The sequence below is a fragment of the Oncorhynchus tshawytscha genome, unplaced genomic scaffold (genome assembly GCF_018296145.1).
Source record: "Oncorhynchus tshawytscha isolate Ot180627B unplaced genomic scaffold, Otsh_v2.0 Un_contig_7497_pilon_pilon, whole genome shotgun sequence".
Taxonomy (NCBI): domain Eukaryota; kingdom Metazoa; phylum Chordata; class Actinopteri; order Salmoniformes; family Salmonidae; genus Oncorhynchus; species Oncorhynchus tshawytscha.
Window position 1 is genome coordinate 78,644 of NW_024609300.1, and position 15,300 is coordinate 93,943.

Below are 15,300 nucleotides of genomic sequence, written 5' to 3' on the forward strand. Positions count from 1 at the left end.
CCTGCCTTAAATTGTACTACTGGTTTGCCCAAATCCACAACATGCTAACATGGATCACAAACAGACAAGACACAACATGGATTCAGATAGAGGCCCAATCCTGTGGGTCATTGTCCCTACGCTCAATTCTATTCATGAATAACTTTAGTGAAGTTTAGTAAAGTGGGCAACCTAGCAAAAAGCTTTGAGATTTACAGCACCCTACTAGCATGTAGGAAATACCCTGGTATTTCCACCCAGATATGCTCAAACTAGCCTTGCCAAAAGCCCTGAGTGATGCAACTAGCCTATAGTATGCAACCCAGACTTGCCAAAAGCCCTGAGTGATGCCAACTTTCATCTTTGGCATTCTCTAGGGATCCTGTTTCAGAACACAACTACACTGAAATCCTTTCTAGAGCTCTGCAGTGAATTCAACGTGCCAAGATATTTTCTTTTAAATATCTTCAAATTAGACATGTCATTTCCTCATTCAGAGTGTCTTCATAGAGCTGGTGAATGTCTTTCATTGGAACGGACAGAGTGTCTTCATAGAGCTGGTGAGTGTCTTTCATTGGAACGGACAGAGTGTCTTCATAGAGCTGGTGAGTGTCTTTCATTGGAACGGACAGAGTGTCTTCATAGAGCTGGTGAGTGTCTTTCATTGGAACGGACAGAGTATCTTCATAGAGCTGGTGAGTGTCTTTCATTGGAACGGACAGAGTGTCTTCATAGAGCTGGTGAGTGTCTTTCATTGGAACGGACAGAGTGTCTTCATAGAGCTGGTGAATGTCTTTCATTGGAACGGACAGAGTGTCTTCATAGAGCTGGTGAGTGTCTTTCATTGGAACTAGAGTGTCTTCATAGAGCTGGTGAGTGTCTTTCATTGGAACGGACAGAGTGTCTTCATAGAGCTGGAACAGACAGAGTGTCTTCATAGAGCTGGTGAGTGTCTTTCATTGGAACAGAGAGTGTCTTCATAGAGCTGGTGAGTGTCTTTCATTGGAACGGACAGAGTGTCTTCATAGAGCTGGTGAGTGTCTTTCATTGGAATGGACAGAGTGTCTTCATAGAGCTGGTGAGTGTCTTTCATTGGAATGGACAGAGTGTCTTCATAGAGCTGGTGAGTGTCTTTCATTGGAATGGACAGAGTGTCTTCATAGAGCTGGAACGGACAGAGTGTCTTCATAGAGCTGGTGAGTGTCTTTCATTGGAACAGACAGAGTGTCTTCATAGAGCTGGTGAGTGTCTTTCATTGGAACAGACAGAGTGTCTTCATAGAGCTGGAATGGACAGAATGTCTTCATAGAGCTGGTGAGTGTCTTTCATTGGAACGGACAGAGTGTCTTCATAGAGCTGGAACGGACAGAATGTCTTCATAGAGCTGGTGAGTGTCTTTCATTGGAACGGACAGAGTGTCTTCATAGAGCTGGAACGGACAGAGTGTCTTCATAGAGCTGGTGAGTGTCTTTCATTGGAACAGATAGAGTGTCTTCATAGAGCTGGTGAGTGTCTTTCATTGGAACGGACAGAGTGTCTTCATAGAGCTGGTGAGTGTCTTTCATTGGAACAGACAGAGTGTCTTCATAGAGCTGGTGAGTGTCTTTCATTGGAACAGACAGAGTGTCTTCATAGAGCTGGTGAGTGTCTTTCATTGGAACGGACAGAGTGTCTTCATAGAGCTGGTGAATGTCTTTCATTGGAACAGACAGAGTGTCTTCATAGAGCTGGTGAATGTCTTTCATTGGAATGGACAGAGTGTCTTCATAGAGCTGGAATGTCTTTCATTGGAATGGACAGAGTGTCTTCATAGAGCTGGTGAATGTCTTTCATTGGAACGGACAGAGTGTCTTCATAGAGCTGGTGAATGTCTTTCATTGGAATGGACAGAGTGTCTTCATAGAGCTGGTGAATGTCTTTCATTGGAACGGACAGAGTGTCTTCATAGAGCTGGTGAGTGTCTTTCATTGGAACGGACAGAGTGTCTTCATAGAGCTGGTGAGTGTCTTTCATTGGAACGGACAGAGTGTCTTCATAGAGCTGGTGAGTGTCTTTCATTGGAACAGACAGAGTGTCTTCATAGAGCTGGTGAGTGTCTTTCATTGGAACAGACAGAGTGTCTTCATAGAGCTGGTGAGTGTCTTTCATTGGAACGGACAGAGTGTCTTCATAGAGCTGGAACGGACAGAGTGTCTTCATAGAGCTGGTGAGTGTCTTTATTATTATTATTATTATTTGTTATTTTTTTACCCCCAATTCTCCCCAATTTCGTGGTATCCAATTGTTAGTAATTACTATCTTGTCTCATCGCGACAACTCCCGTACGGGCTCGGGAGAGACGAAGGTCGAAAGCCATGCGTCCTCCGAAACACAACCTAACCAAACCGCACTGCTTCTTAACACAGCGCGCATCCAACCCGGAAGCCAGCCACACCTAGGTATTTGTAGTTGTCCACATATTCTAGGTCAGAACCGTCCAGGGTAGTGATGCTATTCGGGCGGGTGGGTGCGGGCAGCGATCGGTTGAAAAGCATGCATTTGGTTTTTACTAGTGTTTAAGAGCAGTTGGAGGCCACAGAAGGAGTGTTATATGGCATTGAAGCTCGTTTGGAGGTTAGTTAAAACCTGTTGAGGATGTTGAGTCCCAATTGGGAACCAGCCCTCCCACCGTCAGCTGGAATGTGGCGCATGGAACGCAAAAAATATTCTTAAAAATATTTAACCTCCACACAATAACAAGTCCAATAGCTCAAATGAAAGATAAGGGCCAGATGTATACAGAATGGTGTTGTCTGTTTAGAGGTAGATCGGGGAATCACACGCAGCAAGAGCGAAATCGTTGATATATATAGAGAAAAGAGTTGGACGGAGAATTGAACCCTGTTGTACCCCCATAGAGACTGCCAGAGGTCCCGACAACAGGCCCCCCGATTTGACACACTGAACTCTGTCTGAGAAGTAGTTGGTGAACCAGGTGAGGCAGTCATTTGAGAAACCAAGGCTGTTGAGTCTGCCGATATGAATACGGTGATTGACAGAGTCGAAAGCCTTGGCCAGGGCGATGAAGCCGGCTGCACAGTACTGTCTTTTGGCGTTTATGATGTCGTTTAGTACCTTGAGCGTGGCTGAGGTGCACACATGACCATTTTAAGCCTACTAGAAAGTGTATGCCCTCAGGCCTGAAGGGAGGAAAAAGTTATTCCGCTACCCAAGAATAGTAAAGCCCCCTTTACTGGCTCAAATAGCCAACCAATCAGCCTGTTACCAGCCCTTTAATAAACTTATGCAAAAAAGCGGTCTTATACGGAAGGTCTCGCTCATAGGGAAGGTCATTCAACATGTATGGAGCTTACATAAATTACTGAGGGCTGCAGGTAGCCTAGCAGTTAAGAGCACAGGGTCATACTGCCTTCTCAACAACACTATCAACAAGGTAGAGCACAGGGTCATACTGCTTCTCAACAACACTATCAACAAGGTAGAGCACAGGGTCATACTGCTTCTCAACAACACTATCAACAAGGTAGAGCACAGGGTCATACTGCTTCTCAACAACACTATCAACAAGGTAGCCTAGCAGTTAAGAGCACAGGGTCAAACTGCTTCTCAACAACACTATCAACAAGGTAGAGGACAGGGTCATACTGCCTTCTCAACAACACTATCAACAAGGTAGAGGACAGGGTCATACTGCTTCTCAACAACACTATCAACAAGGTAGAGCACAGGGTCATACTGCTTCTCAACAACACTATCAACAAGGTAGAGCACAGGGTCAAACTGCTTCTCAACAACACTATCAACAAGGTAGAGGACAGGGTCATACTGCCTTCTCAACAACACTATCAACAAGGTAGAGGACAGGGTCATACTGCTTCTCAACAACACTATCAACAAGGTAGAGCACAGGGTCATACTGCTTCTCAACAACACTATCAACAAGGTAGAGGACAGGGTCATACTGCTTCTCAACAACACTATCAACAAGGTAGAGGACAGGGTCATACTGCTTCTCAACAACACTATCAACAAGGTAGAGCACAGGGTCATACGGCTTCTCAACAACACTATCAACAAGATAGAGGACAGGGTCATACTGCTTCTCAACAACACTATCAACAAGGTAGAGGACAGGGTCATACTGCTTCTCAACAACACTATCAACAAGGTAGAGGACAGGGTCATAATGCCTTCTCAACAACACTATCAACAAGGTAGAGGACAGGGTCATACTGCTTCTCAACAACACTATCAACAAGGTAGCCTAGCAGTTAAGAGAACAGGGTCATACTGCCTCTCAACAACACTATCAACAAGGTAGAGCACAGGGTCATACTGCTTCTCAACAACACTATCAACAAGGTAGAGCACAGGGTCATACTGCTTCTCAACAACACTATCAACAAGGTAGCCTAGCAGTTAAGAGGACAGGGTCATACTGCTTCTCAACAACACTATCAACAAGGTAGAGCACAGGGTCATACTGCTTCTCAACAACACTGTCAACAAGGTAGAGGACAGGGTCATACTGCTTCTCAACAACACTATCAACAAGGTAGAGGACAGGGTCATACTGCTTCTCAACAACACTATCAACAAGGTAGAGGACAGGGTCATAATGCCTTCTCAACAACACTATCAACAAGGTAGAGGACAGGGTCATACTGCTTCTCAACAACAATATCAACAAGGTAGCCTAGCAGTTAAGAGGACAGGGTCATACTGCTTCTCAACAACACTATCAACAAGGTAGAGCACAGGGTCATACTGCTTCTCAACAACACTATCAACAAGGTAGAGCACAGGGTCATACTGCTTCTCAACAACACTATCAACAAGGTAGCCTAGCAGTTAAGAGGACAGGGTCATACTGCTTCTCAACAACACTATCAACAAGGTAGAGCACAGGGTCATACTGCCTTCTCAACAACACTATCAACAAGGTAGAGCACAGGGTCATACTGCTTCTCAACAACACTATCAACAAGGTAGCCTAGCAGTTAAGAGGACAGGGTCATACTGCTTCTCAACAACACTATCAACAAGGTAGAGCACAGGGTCATACTGCTTCTCAACAACACTATCAACAAGGTAGCCTAGCAGTTAAGAGGACAGGGTCATACTGCTTCTCAACAACACTATCAACAAGGTAGAGCACAGGGTCATACTGCTTCTCAACAACACTATCAACAAGGTAGCCTAGCAGTTAAGAGGACAGGGTCGTACTGCCTTCTCAACAACATTATCAACAAGGTAGCCTAGCAGTTAAGAGGACATGTGTACTGTGAACAGCCATGGGGACACCCAGTGTACTGTGAACAGCCATGGGGACACCCAGTGTACTGTGAACAGCCATGGGGACACCCAGTGTACTGTGAACAGCCATGGGGACACCCAGTGTACTGTGAACAGCCATGGGGAAACCCAGAGTACTGTGAACAGCCATGGGGACACCCAGAGTACTGTGAACAGCAATGGGAACACCCAGAGTACTGTTAACATCAATGGGAACACCCAGAGTACTGTGAACATCAATGGGAACACCCAGAGTACTGTGAACAGCCATGGGAACACCCAGAGTACTGTGAACAGCAATGGGAACACCCAGAGTACTGTGAACAGCCATGGGAACACCCAGAGTACTGTGAAAGGCAATGGGAACACCCACAGTCTGTAGACAGTAATGGGAACACCCACAGTCTGTAGAGAGTAATGGGAACACCCACAGTCTGTAGAGAGTAATGGGAACACCCACAGTCTGTAGAGAGTAATGGGAACACCCACAGTCTGTAGAGAGTAATGGGAACACCCACAGTTTGTAGAGAGTAATGGGAACACCCACAGTCTGTAGATAGTAATGGGAACACCCACAGTCTGTAGAGAGTAATGGGAACACCCACAGTCTGTAGAGAATAATGGGAACACCCACAGTCTGTAGAGAGTAATGGGAACACCCACAGTCTGTAGAGAGTAATTGGAACACCCACAGTCTGTAGAGAGTAATTGGAACACCCACAGTCTGTAGAGAGTAATGGGAACACCCACAGTCTGTAGAGAGTAATGGGAACACCCATAGTCTGTAGAGAGTAATGGGAACACCCACAGTCTGTAGACAGTAATGGGAACACCCACAGTCTGTAGAGAGTAATGGGAACACCCACAGTCTGTAGAGAGTAATGGGAACACCCACAGTCTGTAGAGAGTAATGGGAACACCCATAGTCTGTAGAGAGTAATGGGAACACCCACAGTCTGTAGACAGTAATGGGAACACCCACAGTCTGTAGAGAGTAATGGGAACACCCACAGTCTGTAGAGAGTAATGGGAACACCCACAGTCTGTAGAGAGTAATGGGAACACCCACAGTCTGTAGAGAGTAATTGGAACACCCACAGTCTGTAGAGAGTAATGGGAACACCCACAGTCTGTAGAGAGTAATGAACACCCACAGTCTGTAGAGAGTAATGGGAACACCCACAGTCTGTAGACAGTAATTGGAACACCCACAGTCTGTAGAGAGTAATGGGAACACCCACAGTCTGTAGAGAGTAATGGGAACACCCACAGTCTGTAGAGAGTAATTGGAACACCCACAGTCTGTAGAGAGTAATTGGAACACCCACAGTCTGTAGAGAGTAATTGGAACACCCACAGTCTGTAGACAGTAATTGGAACACCCACAGTCTGTAGAGAGTAATTGGAACACCCACAGTCTGTAGAGAGTAATGGGAACACCCACAGTCTGTAGACAGTAATTGGAACACCCACAGTCTGTAGAGAGTAATTGGAACACCCACAGTCTGTAGAGAGTAATTGGAACACCCACAGTCTGTAGAGAGTAATTGGAACACCCACAGTCTGTAGAGAATAATGGAAACACCCACAGTCTGTAGAGAGTAATGGGAACACCCACAGTCTGTAGAGAGTAATGGGAACACCACAGTCTGTAGAGAGTAATTGGAACACCCACAGTCTGTAGAGAGTAATTGGAACACCCACAGTCTGTAGAGAGTAATGGAACACCCACAGTCTGTAGAGAGTAATGGGAACACCCACAGTCTGTAGAGAGTAATGGGAACACCCACAGTCTGTAGAGAGTAATGGGAACACCCACAGTCTGTAGACAGTAATGGAACACCCACAGTCTGTAGACAGTAATGGGAACACCCACAGTCTGTAGAGAGTAATGGGAACACCCACAGTCTGTAGAGAGTAATGGGAACACCCACAGTCTGTAGACAGTAATGGGAACACCCACAGTCTGTAGAGAGTAATGGGAACACCCACAGTCTGTAGAGAGTAATGGGAACACCCACAGTCTGTAGAGAGTAATGGGAACACCCACAGTCTGTAGAGAGTAATGGGAACACCCACAGTCTGTAGAGAGTAATGGGAACACCCACAGTCTGTAGAGAGTAATGGGAACACCCACAGTCTGTAGAGAGTAATGGGAACACCCACAGTCTGTAGAGAGTAATGGGAACACCCACAGTCTGTAGACAGTAATTGGAACACCCACAGTCTGTGTAATTGGAACACCCACAGTCTGTAGAGAGTAATTGGAACACCCACAGTCTGTAGAGAGTAATGGAACACCCACAGTCTGTAGAGAGTAATTGGAACACCCACAGTCTGTAGAGAGTAATGGGAACACCCACAGTCTGTAGAGAGTAATGGGAACACCCACAGTCTGTAGAGAGTAATGGGAACACCCACAGTCTGTAGAGAGTAATGGGAACACCCACAGTCTGTAGAGAGTAATGGAACACCCACAGTCTGTAGAGAGTAATGGGAACACCCACAGTCTGTAGAGAGTAATGGGAACACCCACAGTCTGTAGAGAGTAATGGGAACACCCACAGTCTGTAGAGAGTAATGGGAACACCCACAGTCTGTAGAGAGTAATGGGAACACCCACAGTCTGTAGAGAGTAATGGGAACACCCACAGTCTGTAGAGAGTAATGGGAACACCCACAGTCTGTAGAGAGTAATGGGAACACCCACAGTCTGTAGACAGTAATTGGAACACCCACAGTCTGTAGAGAGTAATTGGAACACCCACAGTCTGTAGAGAGATTGGAACACCCACAGTCTGTAGAGAGTAATTGGAACACCCACAGTCTGTAGAGAGTAATTGGAACACCCACAGTCTGTAGAGAGTAATGGGAACACCCACAGTCTGTAGAGAGTAATGGGAACACCCACAGTCTGTAGACAGTAATGGGAACACCCACAGTCTGTAGAGAGTAATGGGAACACCCACAGTCTGTAGAGAGTAATTGGAACACCCACAGTCTGTAGAGAGTAATGGGAACACCCACAGTCTGTAGAGAGTAATGGGAACACCCACAGTCTGTAGAGAGTAATGGGAACACCCACAGTCTGTAGAGAGTAATGGGAACACCCACAGTCTGTAGAGAGTAATGGGAACACCCACAGTCTGTAGAGAGTAATGGGAACACCCACAGTCTGTAGAGAGTAATGGGAACACCCACAGTCTGTAGAGAGTAATGGGAACACCCACAGTCTGTAGACAGTGGGTAATTGGAACACCCACAGTCTGTAGAGAGTAATTGGAACACCCACAGTCTGTAGAGAGTAATTGGAACACCCACAGTCTGTAGAGAGTAATTGGAACACCCACAGTCTGTAGAGAGTAATGGGAACACCCACAGTCTGTAGAGAGTAATGGGAACACCCACAGTCTGTAGACAGTAATGGGAACACCCACAGTCTGTAGAGAGTAATGGGAACACCCACAGTCTGTAGAGAGTAATTGGAACACCCACAGTCTGTAGAGAGTAATGGGAACACCCACAGTCTGTAGAGAGTAATGGGAACACCCACAGTCTGTAGAGAGTAATGGGAACACCCACAGTCTGTAGAGAGTAATGGGAACACCCACAGTCTGTAGACAGTAATGGGAACACCCACAGTCTGTAGAGAGTAATGGGAACACCCACAGTCTGTAGAGACACCCACAGTCTGTAGGGAACACCCACAGTCTGTAGAGAGTAATGGGAACACCCACAGTCTGTAGAGAGTAATGGGAACACCCACAGTCTGTAGAGAGTAATGGGAACACCCACAGTCTGTAGAGAGTAATGGGAACACCCACAGTCTGTAGAGAGTAATGGGAACACCCACAGTCTGTAGAGAGTAATGGGAACACCCACAGTCTGTAGACAGTAATTGGAACACCCACAGTCTGTAGAGAGTAAGGAACACCCACATGGAGAGTAATGGGAACACCCACAGTCTGTAGAGAGTAATGGGAACACCCACAGTCTGTAGAGAGTAATTGGAACACCCACAGTCTGTAGAGAGTAATTGGAACACCCACAGTCTGTAGAGAGTAATTGGAACACCCACAGTCTGTAGAGAGTAATTGGAACACCCACAGCACCACCAAGTGAACTGCACATTGTATTTGTATGTATGAAACATTATTGAGCAGAAGAGATGCTAAACTACCCATGTTAGGACAGAGTTATTGTGTTGTCCAGTGTTACATCTCTCCTGTTAATCTGACCGTCAGTTCATCTGCTAGTTTGTTTAACACAGGCTTTTATTGTTCCACAGCGTTCAATACCAACCACTACATTCTGTTCTACACTTGCCCCTGCAGCACTCTGGTTCAGAGACTCTAAATGCCAAGAGCCAACTGTCATTGATCTGTAATTAAAGGTAGGATAGAAACCATTTACATGGAGGGAGAACCATTAGGTAATGTGCTGTAAGGCACACACAGAGTTAAATTCATTTAGCAGCGGGTCACTGAGGTATTGACTGTGGAAGGTAACTAGCGCTGCACTTGGAAAATCACTAGACTGTTATAAAATACAGTGTAGAAGCTGGATCTAATTAGAATGGGTGTGCATGTGTGCTGCACACTATTAAATCAGCTAATTATCTGGGGAAGGAGAGGGGCTTTATGCACAGAACCTTGATACACGGACCGGGAATCAGATAGCAGGCTCTAGGCTGAGGGAACCAGGCAGGGTACATATTGGCTACAGGACAAGTCCCTGCTGTCCTGGGACCACAATGCTTATGCAATGTGTTGAAGCCTCTGTTCAAACTCAATGATTAAATTAGCAAATACTCCACAGATGTGTAGTGAGAGAAGATGTTGATCTATTTATTCATACCGTGAAAATGAATAATTAACTGGTCAGCAGTTTTTATCCTGGATGATTATTGTCTGATGCAGAATGAGGCAGGAAGAGGCAGGATGAGGCAGGAGGCAGGATGAAACAGGAGAAGGTAGGATGAGACAGGAGGAGGCAGGAGGATGCAGGATGAAACAGGAGAAGGTAGGATGAGACAGGAGGAGGCAGGAGGAAACAGGTGAAGGTAGGATGAGACAGGAGGAAACAGGATGAGACAGGAGGAAACAGGATGAGACAGGAGGAGGCAGGAGGAGGTAGGACGAGACAGCAGGAGGCAGGATGAGACAGGAGGAGGCAGGATGAGACAGGAGGAGGCAGAATGAGACAGGAGGAAACAGGATGAGAGAGGAGGAGGCAGGAGGAGGTAGGATGAAACAGGAGGAGGCAGGATGAGAAAGGAGGAGGCAGGATGAGACAGGAGGATGCAGGATGAGACAGGAGGAGGCATGAGGAGGTAGGATGAGACAGGAGGAGGCAGGATGAGACAGAAGGAGGCAGGGTGAGACAGGAGGAGGCAGGAGCAGGCAGGATGAGACAGGAGGAGGCAGGAGGACACAGGCGAAGGTAGGATGAGACAGGAGGACACAGGAGAAGGTAGGATGAGACAGGAGGAGGCAGGAGGAAACAGGAGAAGGTAGGATGAGACAGGAGGAGGCAGGATGAGACAGGAGGAGGCAGGATGAAACAGGAGGAGGCAGGAGGAGACAGGAGGAGGCAGTATGAGATAGGAGGAGGCAGGATGAGATAGGAGGAGGCAGGATGAGACAGGAGGAGGCAGGATGAGACAGGAGGAGGCAGGATGAGAGGGGGGAAGTAGGATGAGACAGGAGGAGGCAGGAGGAAACAGGAGAAGGTAGGATGAGACACGAGGAAACAGGAGAAGGTAGGATGAGACAGGAGGAGGCAGGATGAGACAGGAGGAGGCAGGATGAAACAGGTGAAGGTAGGATGAGACAGGAGGAAACAGGATGAGACAGGAGGAAACAGGATGAGACAGGAGAAGGCAGGAGGAGGTAGGACGAGACAGCAGGAGGCAGGATGAGACAGGAGGAGGCAGGATGAGACAGGAGGAGGCAGAATGAGACAGGAGGAAACAGGATGAGAGAGGAGGAGGCAGGAGGAGGTAGGATGAAACAGGAGGAGGCAGGATGAGAAAGGAGGAGGCAGGATGAGACAGGAGGAGGCAGGATGAGACAGGAGGAGGCATGAGGAGGTAGGATGAGACAGGAGGAGGCAGGATGAGACAGAAGGAGGCAGGGTGAGACAGGAGGAGGCAGGAGCAGGCAGGATGAGACAGGAGGAGGCAGGAGGACACAGGCGAAGGTAGGATGAGACAGGAGGACACAGGAGAAGGTAGGATGAGACAGGAGGAGGCAGGAGGAAACAGGAGAAGGTAGGATGAGACAGGAGGAGGCAGGATGAGACAGGAGAAGGCAGGATGAAACAGGAGGAGGCAGGAGGAGACAGGAGGAAACAGGATGAGACAGGAGGAGGCAGGATGAGATAGGAGGAGGCAGGATGAGACTGGAGGAGGCAGGAGGAGACAGGAGGAGGCAGGATGAGACAGGAGGAGGCAGGATGAGAGGGGGAAGTAGGATGAGACAGGAGGAGGCAGGAGGAAACAGGAGAAGGTAGGATGAGACACGAGGAAACAGGAGAAGGTAGGATGAGACAGGAGGAGACAGGAGGAGGCAGGATGAAACAGGAGGAGGCAGGAGGAGACAGGAGGAAACAGGATGAGACAAGAGGAGGCAGGATGAGAAAGGAGGAGGCAGGATGAGACAGGAGGCAGGATGATACAGGAGGAGGCAGGATGAGACAGGAGGAGGCAAGATGAGACAGGAGGAGGCAGGCAGAAACAGGAGAAGGTAGGATGAGACAGGAGGAAACAGGAGAAGGTAGGAGGAAACAGGAGAAGGTAGGATGAGACACGAGGAAACAGGAGAAGGTAGGATGAGACAGGAGGAGGCAGGATGAGACAGGAGGAGGCAGGATGAAACAGGAGGAGGCAGGAGGAGACAGGAGGAAACAGGATGAGACAGGAGGAAACAGGATGAGACAGGAGGAGGCAGGAGGAAACAGGTGAAGGTAGGATGAGACAGGAGGAAACAGGATGAGACAGGAGGAGGCAGGAGGAGGTAGGACGAGACAGCAGGAGGCAGGATGAGACAGGAGGAGGCAGGATGAGACAGGAGGAGGCAGAATGAGACAGGAGGAAACAGGATGAGAGAGGAGGAGGCAGGAGGAGGTAGGATGAAACAGGAGGAGGCAGGATGAGAAAGGAGGAGGCAGGATGAGACAGGAGGAGGCAGGATGAGACAGGAGGAGGCATGAGGAGGTAGGATGAGACAGGAAGAGGCAGGATGAGACATAAGGAGGCAGGGTGAGACAGGAGGAGGCAGGAGCAGGCAGGATGAGACAGGGGGAGGCAGGAGGACACAGGCGAAGGTAGGATGAGACAGGAGGACACAGGAGAAGGTAGGATGAGACAGGAGGAGGCAGGAGGAAACAGGAGAAGGTAGGATGAGACAGGAGGAGGCAGGATGAGACAGGAGGAGGCAGGATGAAACAGGAGGAGGCAGGAGGAGACAGGAGGAAACAGGATGAGACAGGAGGAGGCAGGATGAGATAGGAGGAGGCAGGATGAGACAGGAGGAGGCAGGATGAGACAGGAGGAGGCAGGATGAGACAGGAGGAGGCAGGATGAGAGGGGGGAAGTAGGATGAGACAGGAGGAAACAGGAGAAGGTAGGATGAGACACGAGGAAACAGGAGAAGGTAGGATGAGACAGGAGGAGGCAGGATGAGACAGGAGGAGGCAGGATGAAACAGGAGGAGGCAGGAGTAGACAGGAGGAAACAGGATGAGACAGGAGGAGGCAGGATGAGAAAGGAGGAGGCAGGATGAGACAGGAGGCAAGATGATACAGGAGGAGGCAGGATGAGACAGGAGGAGGCAAGATGAGACAGGAGGAGGCAGGCAGAAACAGGAGAAGGTAGGATGAGACAGGAGGAAACAGGAGAAGGTAGGATGAGACAGGAGAAGGTAGGATGAGACAGGAGGAGGCAGGAGGAGACAGGAGGAGGCAGGCAGAAACAGGAGAAGGCAGGAGGAGGCAGGAGGCAGGAGGAAACAGGAGGAGGCAGGATGAGACAGGAGGAAACAGGAGAACGTAGGATGAGACAGGAGGAGGCAGGATGAGACAGGCAGAGGCAGGAGGAAACAGGAGAAGGTAGGATGAGACAGAAGGAGGCAGGAGGAAACAGGAGAAGGTAGGATGAGACAGAAGGAGGCAGGAGGAAACAGGAGAAGGTAGGATGAGACAGGAGGAGGCAGGATGAGACAGGCAGAGGCAGGAGGAGGCAGGATGAGACAGAAGGAGGCAGGAGGAAACAGGAGAAGGTAGGATGAGACAGAAGGAGGCAGGAGGAAACAGGAGAAGGTAGGATGAGACAGGAGGAGGCAGGATGAGACAGGCAGAGGCAGGAGGAGGCAGGATGAGACAGGAGGAGGTAAGATGAGGCTGTAAACACACTACCTGTCTACTGTAAACACATTACCAGTCTACTGTAATCACATGAACAGTCTTCTGTAAACCCACTACCAGTCTACTGTAAACCCACAACCAGTCTACTGTAAACCCACAACCAGTCTACTGTAAACCCACTACCAGTCTACTGTAAACCCACTACCAGTCTACTGTAAACCCACTACCAGTCTACTGTAAACACATTACCAGTCTACTGTAAACACATTACCAGTCTACTGTAAACCCACTACCAGTCTACTGTAAACCCACTACCAGTCTACTATAAACCCACTACCAGTCTACTGTAAACCCACTACCAGTCTACTGTAAACCCACTACCAGTCTACTGTAAACACATTACCAGTCTACTGTAAACACATTACCAGTCTACTGTAAACCCACTACCAGTCTACTGTAAACACATTACCAGTCTACTGTAAACACATTACCAGTCTACTGTAAACCCACTACCAGTCTACTGTAAACCTACTACCAGTCTACTGTAAACCCACTACCAGTCTACTGTAAACCCACTACCAGTCTACTGTTTAAACATTAACAGTCTACTGTAAACCCACTGCCGGTCTACTGTAAACCCACTACCAGTCTACTGTAAACCCACTACCAGTCTACTGTTTACACATTACCAGTCTACTGTAAACCCACTACCAGTCTACTGTAACACATTACCAGTCTACTGTAAACCCACTACCAGTCTACTGTAAACCCACTTCCAGTCTACTATAAACCCACTACCAGTCTACTGTAAACCCACTACCAGTCTACTGTAAACTCACTACCAGTAAAAGTTAAAAGGGGCTTTAGGGAACAAGCAAAACCCAGTATCAACATGGATTGAGTAAGAAACGAGCCACAGTATGCAACAGTGAATGAGTCTCAATAGTGAACCACTAGGCCCCAGAAGAAGGGAACATTTCTCATTATTTAGTATTTTACAGCCAGGAGAAATGAGAATGGAGAGAGAGAGAGGGGAGAGAGAGAGAGAGAGAGAGAGAGAGAGAGAGAGAGAGAGAGAAAGGGAAGAGAGGAGAGAGAGAAGAGAGAGAGGAGAGAGAAGAGAGAGAGAAGGAGAGAGAGAGAGAGAGAGTGGAGAGAGAGAGAGAGAGAAGGGGGAGAGAGAAGAGGGGGAGAGAGAGAGAGAGAAGGGGGAGAGAGAAGGAGAGAGAGACAGAGAGAGAGAGAGAGAGAGAGAGAGAGAAGGGGTGGAGAGATGAGAGAGAGAGAGAGGGAGAAGGGGTGGAGAGAGAGAGAGAGATGAGAGAGCGAGAGAGAGAGAGAGAGAGAGTGTAATTGTAACCTCTCAGACTGTCCTGACTCTCAGCCTGCTGCAGCTTGAAGGTCGATAGAGTCTTCCAGTCCCTGCTAACTCTCTGCCTGGTATTTGATGGAGAGGGCCAGATAACAGAGGAGTGTGTAGCGGAGGATAGAGTGAAGGAGATAATGGAAAAGTGCGTAAAGGAGGAGAGGAAATGGGGATCAAGAGAGTCCAGCGCCTTAATTATCTCAACCTATTTGTTGTCATAGTAACAGCTTTATTTTAACCTTTGCCCTATAAAGCCCTCCAGATGATTTCGTCCCTTCAGATCTTCTACTCTGTTC

General features: G+C 48.1%; 1 protein-coding gene across 1 annotated transcript; it reads left to right on the plus strand.

The window, feature by feature from the left end:
• Positions 1 to 5,254: 5,254 nt before the first annotated feature.
• On the plus strand, positions 5,255 to 5,656 carry LOC121844555 (putative uncharacterized protein DDB_G0283051). Its single transcript, XM_042314791.1, has one exon. The coding sequence runs from the start codon at positions 5,255 to 5,257 to the stop codon at positions 5,654 to 5,656; it is 402 nt and encodes a 133-aa protein (XP_042170725.1).
• Positions 5,657 to 15,300: the final 9,644 nt, after the last annotated feature.

Excerpts from the sequence above, each read along its gene's own strand:
- LOC121844555 (XM_042314791.1), top strand. The coding sequence starts at position 5,255 with ATGTGTACTGTGAACAGCCATGGGGACACCCAGTGTACTGTGAACAGC.